At 43.9% G+C, this 15,162-nt stretch overlaps 1 protein-coding gene across 4 annotated transcripts in view; it reads right to left on the bottom strand.

Annotated features, from left to right (window-relative positions):
* Positions 1-1,308: 1,308 nt before the first annotated feature.
* The window catches only part of MYO3A (myosin IIIA), a 226,934-nt gene continuing 213,080 nt past the window's right edge, over positions 1,309-15,162 (bottom strand). For 2 of the 4 annotated variants that reach the window (XM_075922537.1, XM_075922539.1), the window contains 3 exons: positions 10,187-10,227; positions 4,813-4,956; positions 1,310-2,988 (listed from right to left, as the gene is read on the bottom strand). In XM_075922537.1, the coding sequence (XP_075778652.1) occupies positions 2,874-2,988; positions 4,813-4,956; positions 10,187-10,227 (300 nt within the window). In that variant the 3' untranslated portion in view covers positions 1,310-2,873. Of the gene's footprint in view, positions 2,989-4,812; positions 4,957-10,186; positions 10,228-15,162 lie in introns of those variants that run through there. The other 2 variants (XM_006115285.4, XR_012902077.1) reach the window with 2 other exon arrangements.

Raw genomic sequence — 15,162 nt, 5'->3', positions numbered from 1 at the left:
AACTGTGTAGACGCACCCCTAGTAATCCAGACCACGCTGCTTTCCCACTGGGTAGATGCAAGTTGGACAGGGTGGCTGCTGCAGGCTGGAATTGCATCTGGCTGCCGCGGGCATGGACTAGTGCCTCTTCCCAGCTTGCTCCAGGCCTTTGTCCGTTCTGCTTTGCGCCCCCGCCACGGGTTTCTCGTGTGCCAGCTGGAGCTAGCCTATGCTGGCACCAAGTCTGTAAAGATGGGCTTCTGGGGTGCGCCTACACAACAGGGCTTAACTCAAAATAAGCTACACAAATTGAGCTACATCAATTACCAGCTTACTCTGAAATAGCTTATTTCGAAATTGGGAGTGTCTACACAGCACTTATTTTGAAATAGAGCACTCTTCCTCCAACTTCCCCTATGCCTCATACAATGGGGATTACAGGAGTCAGAGTAAGCAGTCCTTCAGCTTGACAATATTTCAACATTATTTTGAAATAACTATGTGCTGTGTAGACACTAAGTTATTTCAAAATAACGCTCGTTATTTTGAAACAATGTTGCTCTGTAGACGTACCCTAACAGGTCATGCCAAGGACCTAGATGAACCCTCTGCCCTTCTGCACCATTATCATAGTGTGACTAGCCCTGAAGGATGCTGGCAAACAGGTGCCTTAAGAGAAGGCAGTGCAGAGTGCCCACTTTGCAGGGGAGAGCCAAATTGTAGCAGCTTTTTGGGCATCTTCTTTCCCCTACTCTTTGTAGATACAACCACTTAGTGTGTGTAGTAAATGTCTTATCTTTTCTCTCCTGTGCTCCTTTGTTGCACTAGCACCTCGCAGGGCATGGGAAGCCTGAAATTAACAGCCACCATCCGTTCTCTTTGTGGCAGTCACAGACACACACGGTGGGTGTTACCTAGAACCTAGTGTTCTCTAGAGTCTGCCCTCTATGGGGCAGACACAGCTCAGGCCCAGCTTATTTAGGCAAGATGGAGCAGCCCCGGCCTGCAGAGGGTAGTATATGCCCACCCTTGATGTAGTTCTTGGACAAATGCAGCAATACAGTTTAATTAGTTCCCTGTGTACAGACAGCTACTGACAGGAAGACATAGGGCTTGCCTCTTACTTAGTTGGAGGGATTGCATTTAATCTAATCAACCCAACTAACATCATGATTTCTCTGTACACATCCAGAGCAACTCTTGGAGAAAACTGGGATGTGAACAGGAGGGAGAAATGGGGATGGTGCCAGGGGTGAAGGGTAAGGCTGCCCTTCGTTGATGGGGCTCATTCACCTACTACTCAATCCAGTGGAGGGTATAACTGCACCTTGACTTGCCCCCACTCTCTTTTGGTTGACCTGGATGTTAATACATGCAGAAATGCTACTAACTTCATACTAGGCACAGTGCCTTCATCAGTTCAGAAAATGGCCGGCCACCCACCCATACACCTGTGCTAGGAGTAATTAAAACACAGCCACACCTGTCCTGATGTTTGTACTGTTTGTTTATTTTGCCATTTTAATAATGGAGAGAGCAATTTTAAGAGGACTTTAAAAATCAAACCCAGTATTTTCTAGCACATATTACACTGCAGAAATTTAAACATGGCTTTTAATCTTTTGACTACTGTAAAAGTACAAAGTACTGATTACATGTCTATGGAAAGAAGGCTAAATTAGAGTGTCGAGCATGGCTAACGACAGTGTGTGCAGACATCTTTACTTTGCTGATTTACTCCCACCAGAAATCACTGTAGTGGAACACCTGGCTTGAGTAAGCCACCAGGATTTGGCCCTTACACTGCTCAGAATAATGGCATGGTGAAATCTGCCATTCTTACTTTGTAGCTAAGAACATGCAGCTATTAATCACTGTCAAGCATAAAAGTTAATGTTCTAGTTATTTACATCCTTTCTCTAAAATAATTTATTTAAAAATAAGAATTTGGATGAAATGTTGAACATAATGGCTATGTCTTTTGTATATAGTACAAATACACTACTGGTGGAATTGATTGATTTAAATGGTCTTTGCATTTTAGGCAACAATAGTTCAATTCACATTTTCCTTCCCACTTCTCAGGGCCTCTAAAATTAAGGGTTCCAAAAATTCAATGCAAATTTAGAAAGGAGTGCGCAAAGTAAACAGAGTTAAGAGTTCACCATTTAGCCACAAAGCTCAGGGGTAGAAGAGGGCATTATGGTTATATTTCCCTGTATATAAAAATATTTCCAAGGTATAGAATATATAGAATACTAGCACTGGAAGGGACCTTAAGAGATCAAGTCCATTCCTCTGCCCTCATGGTAAAGGTAAATAATATATGCACTATATTGACCTTTAAACATCATTCCTCAGTAGCTTTACCACAGTTAAAGTCAATATGAAAATAACATACTATCAAACAACAATTTACATTTATTTGTATTAAGAGGACATTTGTCACATGCAGATTTGGCCCAAAAATTAGGTATTGTAGACCTAAAATCAAAATAAATGTTTCTTTTGAATTCTTTAAAGGTGACTAGTGAAGTAATCATTTTGTGCGTGTGTGTTAGCATTATGTCAATTGACTAGGAAATAACCACAAGAAAAAGAGAAACTGACTATTTAGTATGAAATGACAGAAGTGTAAAAAAGGAAAACTATATACAGGGAGAAGTTTTTGAAAAATATGTTCCGTTTTAGTAATCGAAAGTATATTAATATCAATTTTTTAAAAATATGCATTTTTAACTTGACAGTGTCCCTTTAAAACAGTGTTGGGCTGGAAACTATGGTAATTCATATTAACCATAAACCCGAAATATTAGTGATAATGATACAAAAAAGAATATGGTACAAAAATCATAAAAAAGATTAGACTAATAAAAGCCAAATGGCAGCAGCAGCTAAAATTGCTGGATAAGGCGCCGGCGCTGAGAGGTTTTCCGCAAGAGCTTTCTGTAGTCATAGGGATTATCTTCAGTATTGCTCTCGTCCAGGGGGCTTTCTGCAACCCTTGACCTAAGTATTAAATGCAGAAGTGCTTTAGAAATTAAAGTCAAAACATTTACCTACAGCAAACACTGCTAATTGACTTCTTAGCCTTTACCCTTAGCAAGAACAGCTGCCTTTCCAAGGCCTCTCCTGACTGCAGAATAGAGCTGGCACTCCAGATCAAATACATTGTAGCAGAATAGAGGAATGTTCAGAGAAAATATGCTTTTTCCAAAAAGGGGGGAATTATTAAGGACATATTAAAATAGTCAGGATAACAGGCAAGGCAGCTTTATTAATAGCTAAATCTTGCCTATTAACACTGGATCAGATTGTCAGCAGGTGTAAATCAGGTAGCTTCTGTTTTACACTTGCTGAGGGTCTGTTACAGTATAGACTCCATCTAACATTTTTCAGGTGGCAAGGGGCATTTTTGAAAGCTAGTCCTCAGTATACCTGTTTGAGTGAACTGAGGTCATTGCTGTGTAATGAGATTAATCATAAAACTATTGTTTGGAAAGTATATATTGTTTTGATATAAATACAGAAACATCTGGTGAACTCCATGTAGGAATCCAGGACTGAGTTCCAACTGCCAACAAACAAGTAAAGGCATTCACTTCTCTAGGACTAAATTGTGCTCCCCTTACTTACCCAGGAGCTTCAGGGTATAGCTGAGTTAGTCCGTTACAGAAAAAAACAGCAAGCAAATGGTCTGGTAGCACTTTATAGACTAACAAAACAACATCTTCCCCCCTTTCCCTTCTCCTATTTATTTCAAGTTTTCTTATCCTCTAATCATAACTCCGGTGATCTGAAGAAGTGGGCTGTGCCCATGAAAGCTCATGATACCACCTACATGTTTTGTTAGTCTATAAAGTGCTACCAGACCATTTGCTTGCTGTTTTTTTACTTACCCAGGAAGCCCAACTCAAGCACTGAATATAGAACTGTAGTTGATACTTAAATAATAAACCATGAACAGGGGCTAAATTATGCTCAGTTACATGCACCCTAGATCTGCAGTTACGCCAGTTACTGCAATACAGTTACTGAAAACTGACAGCAGAGCAGAGCATAACAAGGCATGTACTCTTAAGACTGATACCAGTTTCCAGTGTGTTCAGTCGCAAAAATCTCACTGTTTTAAGTGGGGTCACCATCAGGGCCCTAGTCTACTGGTGCATATCTCGAAAGCATTTTAAGTGAAGAGGCCAAAGATCACATGCAATTAATGACCTGAAAAATCTATGTAGAAAGAAGGTTGATGGACCAGATTTTCCTTTTGGGATTTTCCTTGCTTGTCTGTCATACTGGTATCAAGTAAAGAGTATAGGGGCATGCACTGTTGCATTGCAATAGAGGAAAAAAGAAGCTAAGAACTCCAAAAGTCAGACAAAAAGTCTGGCATAGAGGCTACACAAGCGCAATTGAAATAAACATTTAACTTTTAGATTTTACTTTTGTTTGACAAAAAAATTGAGATCTTTTGTAAAGATGTACATTAACAAATTGTGTCCACCTCATCTGGAGCTGTGGAGCCAGAACAAAAGTGGCATGTTCTTCAGCAAAATGGTTGTATGGTTGAGATTGCCTAGCTGGAGTTCTGCTCCCAAAATTGCAATCAGGCCAAAGAATGTTTGGATTTTATTTTGAAGAAAGGATTTTTTCTATTCCTAGCATTATTATTTTACAAGAGTCCATAACAAATCATTAATAATTTATAGCTAATTTGAATGCATATACTTTTGTCTTCAGTATGAAATATTCAACAATAAGTTTGTTTCTGTATTTTTTAAACTAGATTACACAGCATTTCTTTTGTTCCTACTATTATTTTGTATTACTTACCTTTCAGTAATAAGTAAAGATGAATCTCTGAGCTCCACTGGTGGCCTCTTTTCTCTTGTGCTACAATTACTGTCATTTGATACGGAATCACTTGATGAAATTTCTTGGTAATAGAAATCTTCTAAATCTAGCATCTTGCCTAGACTGTAAACACATAAATGTACTAATTCATCAATTTTGTTTTGCAGCATTTTCCCAATGAAAACAAAGTAATAAATCACAACTTTCATTTTTCTTATCAGCCAATATGTGAGGACATTTGATATGTTCACTGTGTTAGAAAATTATATAAGCACACAAATTTGATACTGGAAATGTAAGTAATGAAAATATAGATATTGATAATTTTTAACTAATAATTTAGGGTTGAAGCTACCAGCAAATATTTAATACATACCAAGTACTTTGTAGAATTAGCTTTTATAGCTATGCATGAGTTCTCGCTGATTTTGTAAGCTGTGTCAATGTGCATGTAAGTATCTCAAGGCAGTTCTGAGATTTAGAGATCTAACATTACTGGACAGTTTTCAACAATGCCATTCTTACTGATAAGAATTAAGATTTTGTTAGTACGTCCATTATAAACACACATTTTCAGGGATTTATTCTTTGACCACAAAAATCTACTCTAGGACATGATTTAGTAGGCTTTGTTCAGCTAGTTCAGGAGATCCCTAAATTCTAGAGCTTGAATTAGAAAATCAGTAAATTTGCAAAATTCTCGGGAGGACTTTGGGCTAACATATGAATGGATTACATTGATCCATACATAATAAGATAATCATTTGTATGCTTAACTCTTTCAGATCTTGGGTGAGAAAGCAGAAAACTACTAGGCAATTGGATTTTTCACTGGGCCAAAATTTAAAAATTCAAGTCTACATTAGGCCAAAATTAGAAAAATCCTCCTCTTTCAGAAGAGCCCTTGTTCCTTGTGGAATGAGGAAGGCAGGGCTTCCAAAAGAGCGTGTCTGCTCTTCCGCAAAAATGTCGGAAGAGCAGACGTGTTCCCTGGATGTGAAGTCTAGACATAGCCTGTGTGAATCTATACCTCCCCTCCCCATTTACCATCTAAGCATTGTTTCCAGAGATTTTCTCTGTGTTTTTAATTTGTTTTCCTTAGTTGTTCTGTAGTATCTATCAACGAAGTATGCTTTATCAAGTATATCTTTTGTTTTGTAATAAAAATCACTTTTGTTAAGGTGATTATTTGATTCTTGTGTCCTGGGAGTTACAGGAGGTCTGTCTGTTTGTGTGTCTGCATGCTTCAGACTGAGAGGTCAGCTACTAGAGACTGCAGCTTGTTTTTTCCCCCTCTTTTTTCAAGCTTTCTTGTGGCAGACGAGCTTGGGGTACCCTGTGGGTGGTTCAAGTGTTTGCTGCCGGTTTTAGGAATAAAAATCACTTGATGGTGGCAGTGGCCCCTGAAAATCTGTGTATTGTGGTTCTGGGGGAAGTTTTTGTAACTAGTATTTGTAGTGGCGAGGTATATTTAAAGTCTTTGCGGGCCCCCAACTTTTGCACTCGGGGTGCCAAACTGGAGAACAGCACTGATAATTGCCAGTTACACATCCTAGTGGCCAGGATGGTATTATTCAGCACTCTTCGTGCCAGTCTCAGCAGATAAACAAAGGATTGAATGGACCCAGAGAGTAATTTCTCCAGGTAAAAAAGGTGCTGTTATTGGGATAAAAAATATACTCTTGCTCCCCAGGCTATTCCTTTCCCATGTACAGAGACCTTTCATTTCTAGAGCTGTACCTTCTCTAGAAATCCTCGAATACTCTTTAAATAAGTTAATATTTAAGAAATGTAATTACTTGTAGAGAATATGAGAAGGGACTACAATATTCTCAAGCAAGCAAAGGCATACCACCTCTTGGATTGGCATGCTGCTTCTGAAACTCTAAGGAGAGAGGCATGCCACAAAATGCTGAAACTTACAGCACCTAGCAGAATGGGATGCTAATATTGAAAGGGGCCTCATACACTACTGTAATACAAATAAATAGTATATCAGTGTATTTTTGAGGTTGTATATATTAAAGAGAACACAAACATTCTTTCCATGCATGGCTTCAGGATGCCTAAGGAAACACACTATTTGAAAACCACAAAGTTTTAAATGACTAGGGAAAAAAGAGTCCTAGGAATAACTGGGCAAGATTCTTCTCTCACACTACTGTAAACCAGAAGGAACTCTCTTTAATCCAGTAGCAATACTGGTATAAAACTGATGTAAGAAAGAAGAAATTCAGGTCAAATGAGTGAATCACTTGTCCAAACATCAACTGGTCAAGTAACTGACCAGATGACTGAGCAGCTGTCTAGAAAAAAGCCCTATATTGGAAGGTTCCCAAGATTCAACTGGTACCACAAGCAGATCTGTCATCAAGAGCTGACAGTGTCATGCGAGGACACAGACCTAAATTAAACTAGGAATGCATCATGTGGTCACTGAGTGAAGAGCTCTAAATACTAACCCTAAACTTCAACCTACACTGAATGCGTCACCCAATGTGCAATGTAACTAATGGCTGAAACATAGCTTAATGAAAAACTCAGCTTAAGCATGTGGTTGCATTTTGTTGATTGTAAAGATGTATACAGTTCCTGCATGCCACCTTGTGGCCCAGTATGGAGTAGCAGGTGTGCCCCACCTTCGTTTCCCCAGTGGAACAGTAATAGATTCACTTTAACTGCCCGGGGAAGAATAATCCCACATATATTAACACAATATCATTTACAGTCAGACTTCGGGACAGGAGCCATAGTAACACACACTTAATCAGAACTGTAGATCAAAGCTCCCAAGCCTACAGAACATGCCCAAGTCTGAGAGTCAGATTAGGCTTGTCTCCTAGAATCATAGAATCCTAGGGCTGGAAAAGACATTAGGAGATTACTGAGTCCAGCCCCCTACCCCAAGAGGACCAATCCCAACTAAATCATCCCAGCCAGGGCTTTGTCAAGCCAGGACTTAAAAACCTTTAGGGATGGAGATTCCACCACCTCCCTAGGTAACCCATTCCAGTGCCTCACCACCCTCCTAGTGAAATAGTATTTCCTAATATCCAACCTACACCTCTCCCACTGCAACTAATAATCATTGCTCCTTGTTCTGCCATCCATCACTACTGAGAACATCCTCTCTCCATCCTCTTTGGAATCTCCCTTCAGGAAGTTGAAGGCTGCTATCAAATCCCCCCTCACTCTTCTGCAGACTAAATAAGCCCAAATCCCTCAGCCTCTCCTTGTCGGTCATGTGCCCCAGCTCCCTAATCATTGCCCTTCACTGGACCCTTTCCAATGTGTCCACATCCTTTCTGTAGCAGGGGGCACAGAACTGGACACAATACTCCAGATGTGGCCTCACCAAAGCTGAATAAAGGGGAATAATCATGTCTCTAGATCTGCTGGCAATGCTAATGCAACCTAATATGCCATTAGCCTTCTTGACTACAAGGGCACACTGTTGACTCCTATCCAGCTTCTCATCCACTGTAATCCCCAGGTCCTTTTCTGCTGAACTGCTACTTAGCCAGTCGGTCCCCAGCTTGTAACAGTGCTTGGGATTCTTCCTGTTGAACCTCATCAGATTTCTTTTGGCCCAATCCTCTAATCTGTCTAGGTCACTCTGGACCTTATTCCTGCCATCCAACATATTTACCTCTCCCCTTATTTTAGTGTTGTCCGCAAACTTGCTGAGGGTGCAATCCATCCCCTCATCCAGGTCATTAATAAAGAGGTTGAACAAAACTGGCCCTAGAACTGATCCTTGGGGTACTCCGCTTGAAACTGACCGCCAACTTGAGATTGAGCTGTTGATCACTACCTCATAGTGCCTCAGAGTGTAACTACTTTCCTGGTTTCTATTCCTTCTCTTTCCTCTGCTCCACTTGCTGTTTATATGGATTGTCCCCCAAGCGGGACAGGGCCTGCCTGATTATCCCCAGGCTTCAAGCTGTAGCCTCCAGCCTGACTCTTAAAGGGGAGTACCCTTTTTTACCACACATTTTCTTAAATATATGTTTCCTGGTTTTAGATATATTATATATGAAGATTGCATCCTGCAGCTTTAGTGCTACCATTAAGTTGTTTAAACAAACATGTTGCAATGGTAGAAAAATTTTTTATGTGTCTGAAAACTGTAGGTATTGGAGGTACTTATTTTTTTTTTTTAAAGGCGTACTTTATAAAAAAAAAGGTTGGGAAACACTGGTCTGAAGTGTGAAGAGATGATCCCTGAGTCGGACCATCAATAGCTGCGGCTGCAGAAGCTCTTAGTATAGATGCTGTTCTACTGAAAAATTCTGGTATATCTTGTTTGCTTTATATGCTTTGTCAGTGTAGCGGTGTCTACCCTAGGACTGCTTTGCCAGTAAAATCTACCAGTATTCCGATACATTAGTGAAGAGCTCCCACTGTAGATGTAGCCTAAGAAGCATATTCAGGAGTGGATAGTCACAGGGAAGCAGCACAAAAAGCATACATACATATCCATATGTGGGGCAAATCAGTGGGTATGCCTAGACTGCAAGGAGGTTTACAGGATCTGTCGAAAAAGGCTTTCTTTCTTGACAGAACCCCCTCTAGACTGCCGCTTTTTGCTGACAAAGTACTGAGTCGGCAAAAACGGCAGCAATTTTTATGCAAATTAAGCATGGGATATTTAAATCCCCACTTCATTTGCAATGTCGACCTGCCTCTGTCGACAGAGGGATGCAGTCTAGACATACCCTATGGGTTTGCCAGAAGCTGAGTGCTGTGTATTTGTCAGAACCATAGAGAAATCTGCATATATATATATAGCTCCAAGAGCATATATGCCTGTGGATAGCCATCAAAACATTTCAATTAAACTGTGAGAAAAGCTTTACTATTGAAATGGCAGTGGGTATTTTGGTCTATTTAGTCTATTTCTTCTGAATAGATAAATTGATTCTTTTTGTGGTTTTTAGAGTTCCAAATGGCTGTTTCTCAGAAGGGGTGGTCTATTCATCTTTGGATTTTTGCTAACAAAGTAATTGGTTGCTCTTTTGTTTTGAATTAGAACTTTAAGCATCCTCAATTATTACTTTGTTTTAGAACCATCTTTGAACTGGACTGTGTCTTCATTTATTATAATGCTTGTATTGCCATTGCTAAACACTCATGCACAAGTAAAAATATTTGACCAAATTTTATAATGTATTTTGTTCTCTGTAATGGCATATTTTTTTACTTTTCATATGGTACCTCTCTGTGTTTCAGCAAATAACTACATCCCTTTTCTCAATTCTTGATTTTATTTTGTTGACAGTGCAGCTAAACACCATTTCTGAAGTATTATAACAATCACTGTGGGATAAGTAAATACAGAAGAATAAATTACCTGTTTTTTCTTGGTTTTCGTTTTTCTTCTTGGATTGATTTCTAAGAAAACATCAATCAATTTTTAAAAACACTCTTTTAAACATCAGAGCATTTTAATGCAAAGATCCAATACATGGGCATGTTAAATATGAGATTTTCCTATAAGTCTTACTAAGAAAAATATTTAGAACATAATTTGTCAAGCAAAAACAAACAAGTATGTGCTGTAGCAGTTTTTAATAATCTTTGTGCTTGTGAATTTGTTAAGAAAAAATTCAGGTAGTACTGGTAACTATACCGTACACACACAAAAAGAAACTATAATCAGAAGAAAGAAGGGGATATCAAACTTCCAAATACTCATACCTGCTATAATAAATTTTATAAACACTGTCCAATTTAGACAGACTTTTATATATTCTATGCAAGTTTATATGTATAATGACTACTATTTATTGCGAAGAGGTCCAAATCCATTCTCACCAAATGGGATAAAATACAACATGTTTTTACCAAAGGTAGCTCATGTCAGACCAACCCATTTCTTTCTTGCAAAAATAACTGACTTTTTAGACACAGGAAATGCAGTATGTCTAATCAACCTGGACTTGAGTAAGGTGTTTGGTACTGTTCCACATGGGATGTTGTTAGTTCAGTTGGAGAAGTTGGGGATTAAATATGAACATTGAAAGGCTGAGGGGGAGATATGATTTCTGTCCATAAATATGTCAGAGGGATAAATACCAGAGAGGGAGAGGCATTATTTAAGCTAAGCACCAAAATGGACACAAGAACAAAGGGATGTAAATTGGTCATCAAGAAGTTTAGGCTTGAAGTTATTAGATGAAGGTTTCTAAAATCCAGACAAGAGAATTTCTGGAACAGCCTTCCAAGGGAAGCAGTGGGGACAAAAACCTTAGTGACTTCAAGAGACAACTTGATAAGTTTATGGAGAGAATGGTCCATATGACTGTTAGTAGCAAATATTCTCAATGGCTACAGATGGGATACTGAGGCTATGTCTAGACTGCAAGCTTCTTTCGGAAGAAGCTTTTCCGGAAGAGATCTGCTTTTTCGAAAGAGAGTGTCCACATTGATAGGATGCTATTCCGCATATAAGGCCACCTGGAACCAATTCAGCCAGGGCTTCAAGTCACCAGTTGCTTCTAAGTGTTGCTTCTAAGTTCTAAGCCAAGCTGAGACACGCCCTTAAAGGGACCCCTCCACCCTCCGGACAGCTATTTCTCTGCTTCTGCTGTGTGCTTGCCTACCTCTTTGAGGGACAACAAATCTCTTGCAGTGCCTGCTTTGGATGCCCTGCTTTTTTGGCTGCCTCAGCTTTTTTCTGTGTGTCATGGAGCCGGAGCTGCCCCTGGGCCCCACATGGCCATGCTGCAGTTTTTGCAGCAATTTGTGCTGGCTGCCTTCCTGGCCCTGCACGAGGTCGACTCCAAGCTCATTCTTGAGACCCTCTCCCTGTGTGTGGGAGCCAGACCCTTGCAACTGCACACGGCAGTTGAGAGGTGTTTTTGGAGGCAGGACACCAGTTCTGACTGGTGGGACCGGCTGGTCATGGAGCGGTGGGACGACCTCTCCAAAACTTCTGCATCTTTTTGAAGCTGTGTGCCTGGCTCGCCCCTGTCCTCCAATGATGTGACACCCCGACCTGTGGCCCGCCATCCCCCTGGAGAAGCGGGTCGCAATCGCCATCTGGAAGCTCGCCACCCCCAACAGTTACCAGTCAGTGGGCAACCAGTTTGGCATGGGGAAGTCCACTGTCGGGGCTCTCCTCATGGAGGTAAGGCACTCTTGGGCTGCAGTCCCTGTGGGGGGAGGAGGGTAGTCCTGGAAAAGGGGGACCCTTGGGAAAGGGGAGGTTGGGGGAAGCCCCATCCCCAGAGTGGGTTGTGCCACTGTCACATAGCCCTGCTGCTGGGGAGGTGGCCTCATATGGGGTGGCTCCTGGGATGTTTGGGGGGAGGAGAGGGGAAGGGATAGGCATCTCCCAAGGGCTCAGACACGCCCTCATATTCTCTGTTTTGTGTGGTTTTTGGTCTGCTTCTGCAGGTGGTGAGGGCCATCAACTATATCCTGCTGCGCAGGGTCATCCACTGGGAGACCTGGACCCGATTGTGGCCTGATTTGCTGCTGTGGGGTTCCTGAACTGCGGTGGAGCCATAGAGGGGACCCACATCCCGATCCGCACACCTCAACATTGAGCGGCCCAGTATATCAACCGCAAGGGCTATTTTTTAATGGTACTGCAGGTCCTGTGGACAGTTCACAGACATTTTTGTTGGGTGGTTGGGCAGGGCACACGATGCCCACGTCTTTCGTAACTTTGAGCCTCTATGGCAAGCTGGAGGCGGACACATTCTTCCCCCGCTGCGACTTTGCTGTTGGGGATGTGAAGATGCCACTATGAATTGTGGGGGACGTGACCTACCCCTGATGCTGTGGCTGATGAAACCGTACACCGACCATCTGGACCCCCGCAGGGACCAATTTAATTCCCACCTCAGCCGGGAGAGGATTCAGGTGGAGTGCGCCGTCAGCCGCCTCAAAGTGCATTTCAGGTGCCTCCTGACCCACCTGGACATGGGGGACCACAACATCCATGAGGTCGTCTTGGCACGTTGTGTCCTCCACAATATTGTGGAGAGGAAAGGAGAGGTCTTCCTCCCGGGGTGGGGGGCAGAGGCTGGCCATGAGGGGAGACCCTTTGAGTAGCTGCGGATAGCTGCCATCCGCCAGGCCCATCAGGCAAGGTGCGCATCCAGGAGGCCCTGAGGGAGAGTTTCTCTAAAGGACCCTAGTAACTCTCCCCAGGTCCTTCTCGCAGGAGCCTCTGGCTTGCTCCAATATCCTTTTCCCACCACAACCCCTCCCTTCCCCCTTTCCCTGAACTCTGAACAAAGACACATGTTGGAATTTTAGAGAAGAAATTTCGTATTTATCTTTCATTAACAAAAGCTGGGGAGGGAGGCTCATAACATGGAGGGGGGCTCAGGGCTGGGAGTGGCGTTGGGGGCAGCTGGATGTCCCACCTTGGGTGTGGGGACCTCATTGCACTTGGGGTTGGGTGTGTCCTCGGACCACAGGGAAGTGGGGGGAGGAGGGCTGGAGCAGGGTCAGGGATGGCAGGGGGAGTAAGAGGAAGGGGTTTGGGCATTGCTTAGGGAGGGAGCAGAGGAATCACTTGGGGGGAAAGGAGGCAGGAGCAGCGACAGCAGCCGGGTGTGCCATCATTTCCTGCATGATGACACACGTTACTGCCCTGCTGCATGAGCTGGTCCCACATGTGAGTCCGTCACTCTGTGTCCTCCTGGACCTGCTGCTCCAGGGTCTGCTGCATGTTGTGCAGGACACCACATGCTGCCTCATTAAGTCTTCCTGAACCCTGGTGCACTTTCGGATCCCCCAGGGTTGGGCAGCTGGCTCAGGTGTCGTGGCTCGCCCCTCATTCCTGGCTGTGGAGAACACAAAGAGGGAGAGGTGGTCAGTCATCCATGCAGACACTGCCCCTGAGGCCGTGCCCTCTTCTTTGAGCAGCGACCAACAGTCCTTGGGCCAGAGGAGGGGGATGTCCCAGGAGCAAGGCAATGTGTGGGCTGCACAGCAGGCCCTGCCTCACAGGGGCCCCGAGGTGCCCTGGAAACCATGTTGCCCACTTCCCCTCCATGGACAAGCAGGCAAGGGAAGTGTCCAGCCGCTGTGGGATCCCATGGGCAGCAGAGGAGTCGGGAGCAGCCTGGCCCTCCCTGGGGCCCGTACATACATGTGCCTCGCAGCACTGCCCGCAGGAGCGGGTGGTGCCTTGCACATACAGGCATGCCTGTGTGCTGTGTGCAGCACTCCTCGATGTGTCTGGGATTGTGCTCTTGTGGCTAGCCATGGTAGGTGGTGGGAGGGCGTCCCCCCCCTCCACGGGGCCAGATGTGTGTGTGGCCTCCCCCGAGCCTGGGAGCAGGAGCCTGGGGGTTCTCAGGGCTGGCTGCTGAGGCTGCATGGTGCACAATAATGGTGAACATGGTTTCATGTGCACAGACTGCAGCACAATGTCTAGGCCGTGCAATGCTTGCACCCCATCCCCTCTGCACTTGCCTCACCCTCCCCATGTGCGTGACAAACAGAACACTCACCTGAAGATCCCTCCCCGGCATCAGATGATGCCTGCAACATGTCCAGGCTCACAGCAACTGGCTCCAGGGACAGCATCACAGTTGTTGCCGTGTTGTCCTCCTCCTCCCCCTGCCCCTACTGTCCAATCCGGAGTCGATGATGGGTGCGGAAAGGGCTTCCCTCACCCCCCAGGATCTGGTACAGTTCTGCATAATAGGGGCAAGCATGGGGTCCTGCCCCAGAGTGCGAGCTGCTCTCTCTGGCTCTCGTATATCCCTGGCAGAGCTCCTTCACCTTACTCCGGACCTGTTCGAAGGCCTGGGGTGGGTGTCCCTGCTCCGCCAGGGCCTCGGCCAACTGGCCATAAATGTCTGCATTGCAGCATTTGGAGTGGAGATCCTGTAGGGTCTTCTCCTCCTCCTCCCACAGCTCAAGGAGGGACAGGATCTCTGCTCCAGACCACGAAGGTACCCACTGCTTGGTACCTCTTGGTGGATCCTGGGAGTCCTGGTCATGCTCCCTGCAAGAGCCAGGGAGTTTTGAGGGGGCTTGTGGCTGTGCCATGGCTGGCAATGCCTGTGGCAGGGAGAGCCGCGTGGTCAGGGTGCTGCTCCAAAGCTGGCTTCCTGCCACAAGGCTTGTTCAGGGTACCTGTAGCTTTAAGACAGGAACTATAGAGTTGTGATTATTCTGGACCGAGTGGCCACCAGGGCACCTGTGTTATTTCCTGGAGGCCTCTTCTTTTGAAAGAAAACCCTCTTCTCTGTCCATACACGCTTTTTTTCCGAATGAGTTCTTTCCGAAAAGATGTTCTTCCTCGTAGAAAGGGGTTTACCGCTGTCAGAAAAACCCTCTGTTCTTTCATTTTTTTTT

This window comes from Pelodiscus sinensis, chromosome 2, assembly GCF_049634645.1.
Source record: "Pelodiscus sinensis isolate JC-2024 chromosome 2, ASM4963464v1, whole genome shotgun sequence".
Classification (NCBI taxonomy): domain Eukaryota; kingdom Metazoa; phylum Chordata; order Testudines; family Trionychidae; genus Pelodiscus; species Pelodiscus sinensis.
The sequence above is the reverse complement of the archived record's forward strand: the minus strand, read 5'-3'. Positions and strand labels throughout refer to the sequence as shown.